Source organism: Astyanax mexicanus, chromosome 18 (assembly GCF_023375975.1).
Source record: "Astyanax mexicanus isolate ESR-SI-001 chromosome 18, AstMex3_surface, whole genome shotgun sequence".
NCBI lineage: Eukaryota > Metazoa > Chordata > Actinopteri > Characiformes > Acestrorhamphidae > Astyanax > Astyanax mexicanus.
The window spans coordinates 15,439,679-15,446,270 of record NC_064425.1 but is presented as its reverse complement, the minus strand read 5'-3'; the positions used below and the strand labels follow the sequence as shown (position 1 = coordinate 15,446,270).

General features: G+C 35.4%; 1 protein-coding gene across 1 annotated transcript in view; it reads right to left on the bottom strand.

The window, feature by feature from the left end:
- Positions 1–701: 701 nt before the first annotated feature.
- The window catches only part of tlcd2 (TLC domain containing 2), a 42,485-nt gene continuing 36,594 nt past the window's right edge, over positions 702–6,592 (bottom strand). The window contains exon 4 of the mRNA XM_007245910.4: positions 702–6,592. Within this exon, the coding sequence (XP_007245972.2) occupies positions 6,167–6,592 (426 nt within the window). The 3' untranslated portion in view covers positions 702–6,166.

The window sequence follows — 6,592 nt, the reverse complement described above, 5'->3', positions numbered from 1 at the left end:
AGTGTAGGGCATTATAAAATCCATTTTATTTTCAAATTCAGTTTTATTTTTATCTATATTTTTTTTTCATAAAATTTCAGATTTTTAATAGTGCTGTCATGTGATTTAAAATGTATCTACTTAATTATATGTTCTATGATTAGTTAATCTATATTAAACACATTTATCACATACATTGTCATGGTAGTGTAAACTTTACAATTCAATTGAATTTTAACTAATATAGACTTAAAAGCCCACTGTAATGAACATGAATCAGTAACAGATGCTGTAAATACTGTATATCTCTTGGACATGGTTAGATTAGTAATATGCTGGAATGCAGCTAGTGGCTCAACACTGTACATTTTTAACATTTTCTAATTCTGTGTATTTTGTGTTTATATCTGAATTCTGTGTTTATTGCTCAATTCTGTGTGAATTAGGTCTGTGTGAAACTTTAGAACACAAAATTCTGATATCTAAATTAAAATGAAATGCAGCATCAATACAGTTTTGGTTACAGTGCTAAAACTATGCTATTGCTAGCAGGTGTTTGGATGTACATTTTCACTTATTATTATAATAGAAACGCACTGATAGTAATCAAATCCTCTCAGCAAGGCTGCAAAATATGGTGTAAAGCCTTCCCTGAAGAGTAGAGGCTGTGACTGAAGAAACATGGGGACAACATCTTTGGATTTTGAAAGAAACACTGGATATTCACGTATTAATAACAGTTTATTTTCACATTTAACAGTAAAAACCGAAATATATAAATTGGACGTTTATTAATAAAACGCAATAATTCATACAAACAAAACAATAAAATAATTATAATTATGTACAATTTAAACACAATCATACTTAACATCTGACTGAAGAGGGAGACTACTGACTAATATACTAACTGATGAATGACATTTTCCCAATCAAGTACACAGAGTAAACAATTATTTCATTGATGGTTTTGGAGACTGTGACAGTATCATTCACCACATAACCACAGCACACGTTTCACCACACAACACAGAATTGCACTTCTTATAATCAAATGAAATATTAAATTCTAAAAATAAAACAAAGTGAATAAAATGACAGTTCATTGTCCACCAAAATAAAATTTCCCAACTATACAGTATATGAATGATGAATATTCATTTAACAGGAGTAGTCCAACTGATATCCTCAAAAAAACTATTTTTCCAGTTTCCAGAGTTTTTAAAATGATTTGTTTGTGCACTGAATGCTCTTTATCAGTAAGATGGCTTTTTAAAAGGCAGAGAATTAAATAATATATAAGCAAAGATATTAGCATATTATTATTATTATATTACTAGCAGTTGAAGAATATTATGTGGCTCCATTTGCTATATATTAGAATAAGCAACGTGTTTGCAGCCTCATTATCTCTGCCCTGTAAAAACCTAATTAAAAAGTAATTGCAGTTATTATGCACAAAGGTAATGTTCACATTACAAACCTCATTAATCAATTCTAGCCCGTTCACATTCATAAATGAGTAAGTGACCTATATCAGTCTGTAATGTGAACATATCTGTCCCTGAAACGACACACATGCTCATATTTATATATTTATGAACATTGCCTCATAATTATTGGTTCTGGGTGATGACGGCAGCACTAAGCCCATGCATACAGCTAAAAGATTTAAGAAATCTAATCTAACTGTTAACATTCATGCTGAATCTTAATGAATTGGATATGAATCCAATCTAAGGACACATATGCAAGTGATTTATATCTGAGTTGAACAGCTCTGACATAGATAAAACACCACAAAACTCTGGCAAACAAACTGGCAAAATGTGTTTTTATGCTTTTGAAAAATGTATTTATGCATCTTTATTAATTTATACCAACTGGGTCTTATCATATAATCTAAAACTGAAGTTGCTATTGCTTTGTGGCTTTTTTAATTTAATTTATTTAGACAATTACTAATTGGTGCAAACTGGCTGATTTATTCCTAAGTTATACAAGTGAGCAAAAAAAAGCCAAGAATCACCATTGGTTCTAAAAGTTTAACCACTCTTTAACAACTTTTTGCTTTAAATAATTTGACATACTGTAGAAACATCCTAGAGAGTGCACAGGTTGATGCAAACTCATCAGCATAATGATGATGCAGAATCATCATTATGCTAAGAAGCTTCTGAGAAACCCAGTTCAGATAAATAGCTTTACCTGCCATTTCCACATGTCTAAATGTTCCACGTCTAAAATGTTTGCACAGTGTACATTATAAATATAAGAATAACAACAATTTGAACACTAAAGAACTGCTTTACTTTTCTATTATTAATTTCCTTTGGCCAAAATATTCATTTACAGTCAGCCATAGTTCTGTAGCCCCCAGTATAGCCACTCTAGCTACCATTTAACAAATAAAATCAGCTTTCAGTATGATTACAGTGCTTTCAAGATGAATAAGTGTGTGGCACATATCGGTATGCTACATGTGGTTACAGTGTATGTGTCAACTCCTCAGAACCCTGAGAAGGCCAGCATGAACTTTAGTGACCAGTCAATGCCTGACAGGTTTGAACTTAGGGTTCAAGCTACACGCTCAATATGTTCTCCACCAAACTGGAGGAGGGGAGCATCAAAAAAGCATAAACCATTCTTAATGGTCTCTAGTTTACAGAAAACCGAACCACTCATTTTTACATCACAATTTTTTTAAATGAAGATAATATTACACTTTCACTGATGTTATATCTTTCACCATATTCACAATTCCAAAAACAGGGAAATTTGATGTTAATCGGCAGATGTCAGTCACACTATTAAAGTAAAAATAAATATAAATATACAAAATGTGCTTACGAAACATAAACGTAGAAAACTTCATTGTAAAATGTTCACCACACATTAGGCAAGATTGGTATGGTTTTACACAGCTGCTTCCAGAACTGATGAGGTCATTGTTTTAACCCATGCATGCAGTGCCACCTACAGGAGCAAAACAGCAAAGTCTTCATTCTGCTGAGGAGTGATGCAACTGTCAGTCAGCCATCAACACTTTAGACATGCCACACACTGTCAGTCAGTGCTGTGAGGAAGAGAGGGGTCTCTTTTCCCCTGCAGAACTCAGGCATTTAGATATAGATCCCTCACTCATACTGCCCATACAGACGTTGAGGCTTTAAACCCAGCTGTAACACAAAATAGGGGTCTCAAACTAAAACAAATGATCTGAGGAAAGTTTTTTTTATCTATTTTTAAAGGCCTGTTTTGAACTAAGAGAATTAAAGGTTCACAACTTCAGTTTTCTGTACATTCATTGTGTTGTAATGTCATGACAACCAATTATAACCATTTATATGTACAATTACTTGTTTGAACATTTAATGAACTGCAGTTTATCTACCTCATAAATGTTTGGGGTCATGTCTCAACCTATATCCTTTAAATGCTGTATCAACTCAAAGAACCAGCTTATTTCACCTTATAGCTGAAATGGATCTTGGCATGGTTAAGCAGAAGTAAAAGAACACTTTTTTTTCTAAAAGTGTAGCACATATACATATCAAAACTTGCAAACGTACTGCAAACCTGCTTGAATATTTACTGCAAATCAGGTTTTTAGGCCTAAACTGGTGATCAGATGAACAGACTATATTAAAGGACGCATTTTAAAGGTTAATATGGACCTCAGACTGGTAGTTTGAGACCCTTGCTGCAGCACTTAGAAATGCATCACAGTGTTGGGTCCAGCAAAGCTTGAATGCAACATTTAATACATCTAATAACAAGTATGTATCACTGTTTTGGAAGGTAACTGTTCTCCTTTTTTACCAGTGATATTTTATTTATTTTTCATAATGCAGAAGATGAGCTCAACTGTTTAAAGTGTTACAGAAGTGTTTAAAACCTAACATTCACATTTGGAGTACAAAAAATAACTGTTTAACAGCCAGTCAGCTGAGACTGATTGCTCTGCAGATAGCAGATATTGGAAAAGGAGGACTGTAGTCATGCTGAAACAGCCAGGCTTGATCATACCTTTGCCTAATAAGATGCATGCTTTAAGTATAGCTTAATTTGGTTGGTTTCTACAGTTCTACTTTCTACAGTTTCAATAAAACACCCGGCACTGTCAAAATCTGTCAGATTTAGTGGCAGGTTCAGGAGGCTGAACACACTCTAGGTTAGAAACAGACTAACTGCTACACATGTTTGAGGTAGCAGGTGTAGGTGTTCAAAAGACTGAAGATGAGGCCTTGCTTAGGCTCCCAGTAATTCAAGATAAACAAATGCATGCAGTTAATTTTTTAGAAATGCATGCAATTAGTTTCACTCACTGAGCACTACATTAGGAAGACCATACTATTTCAAATTCTCAAAATCATAAATCATCATTAATTTAAGGTAGAATGGATTCCATTAGGGGTGGGCAATATTATATCGTATACAATATATCGTGACACAAAAATTTCATGATATTAAAAATCCATATCGTGATAATAGGGCTGTTCTGTCTTAAAAGTAGTCTATTATTTACTGTGAAGCTTTAAGTGTATTTATTGTATAATTGTTTTAGTTTGCAGTTTATATGCATGAACTAAATATTCTCCAATATGATTTGCTGCATTATTATTATTCTGTTATACTATATTCCTGAAATGAATGTATTATTTTAGTTTTCTTATATCGGCAAGTATATCGTTATCGCAAAAATACCCTGAAATATCGTGATATTATTTTAGAGCCATATCGCCCACCCCTAGATTCCATGTCATATTGACATGACTGCATATTGCAATTACTGCATATTTCATTTTAGGAGCACTTTAATATTCTACCACATCCCAAAGTTAGACTGGATCTAGATCTACTAACTGATCTGAAGAATTGCACTGAAAAAGACCTCTGTTTTCTTTACACCATTTGCACCCCATACATCAGCCTAAACTGTTGACACCCAATGTGTTGGGTTCATGCATACCAGCTGTAGGCACCAAATTCTATTTTCCAGTCTTTACTCTCCAGTGTTGGCGAGTCTGTGCCCATTGCAGCCTCAGTGTCTGTTCTTGGCTTACAGAACAGTAAACTCGATATGGTCGTCTGCAGTTGTTGCCCATGTATATTAAGGTTTGACGTGATCTGCATTTTATGCATTGCTCTGATTGGACAATGCATGCATGAGTGTACAGGTGTTCCTCATAAAGAGCTCAGCGAGTGTGTACTACATATTATTATTACTATTCTTTTGAGTACTAAGCCAGTACTCAGTGTTTTTCAACCTAACCTATTTCTCATGTGTCACATCAGTAGCATAAGTTTATATGGTTAAATATTAGAGATGATCATTTTCTTGTACTTAAAAAAAGAACAGAAATCACAGTGACCCATTGACCTCACTCCACTCACTCACTCCTTTTTGTTATTTGCATGTATTAGCTGGGGTAACAGAATTGCCAGTTGTTATTTTACTTCAAGTGTTTGTTCGGCTGTCCAATGGCACTGAATAAGCATCAGTTGGAAAACATGCCGCGGAGCAAGCTAAACTTATCCTTCACCCTTCCAGCACTGGTAGCATCATCTGGTAATGTCACTGTTCTTTTACTAAGTACAAAGATATGCTTTAATATTATTGTCATAATATGAATAATATGCTATAAATTTGACGACATTAAACTGAAAAACAGACAGTATTACTTCTTACTAGTTCATTTTTATATTTTGAACTAAACATGGGCTAATAGCAATAACTTAGCTTTCTTAAGTTTGTTTAAAATCTGGGTGTAATACATTCTTGTTTTGTCAGTACAAACATGATCATCTTAGGAGTGATCTAAGATTCCTTTTACACCTGGTCACACCATGTGACTAGTTTCTGAATTGTATCCTGATAAGATTTAGATGCATTTACACTTAGTTACACTTTTGTTTCTTGATTTTTTTTTTCAATCCTGATATTCAAGTGACCAGGTGTAATAAACAGGGTCCAAACATCTGCAACTATGGCAGATCTTTCAATCATACTATACAATCTAAACGACATCATTAAATCAGTTCAGGGTGAAGAAAACCCACAGACCAGATCAGACAATCACATTTTATGAACTGCATCAAAGGTTGTCATCTGAAAGGCAAAGAATGGTGTGTTTGCATGTTATTTGGAGGTCAAAAATGAGCGTTAGTGCTCTCTCGCCACCTTTTACATCTCCTTCTCCTTTTCCTTCTCCTTGTCTTTCTCCTTGTCTTTCTCCTTCTCCTTCTTGACCTCCTTCTCACGGCTGGACTTTAGGAAGTCGGTGCGCAGCAGGCGGTAGAACAGCACAATATTCATGACGGTCATGATGGCCAGGCCCACGCTGCCCACCGTGTAACTGAGCAGTGGGATGAGGTCACGGTTCAGCACCAGCCAGCGGGTCATCCAGGCCAGCGTGTTGATGCGGAACACCACGTACGTGCCCAGGTTGATCATGCTGTTCACCCTGTAGAACGTGCTCTTGGACACGTTGGCCATGCGCAGCATCTGCCGCAGGTGCAGGAAGATGGAGTTGATCTCCACCAGCAGAGCCACCACCGCAAAGCCTATGTAGCGGCACGTAAGCACCGACAGCCCGAAACAGGTGATCAC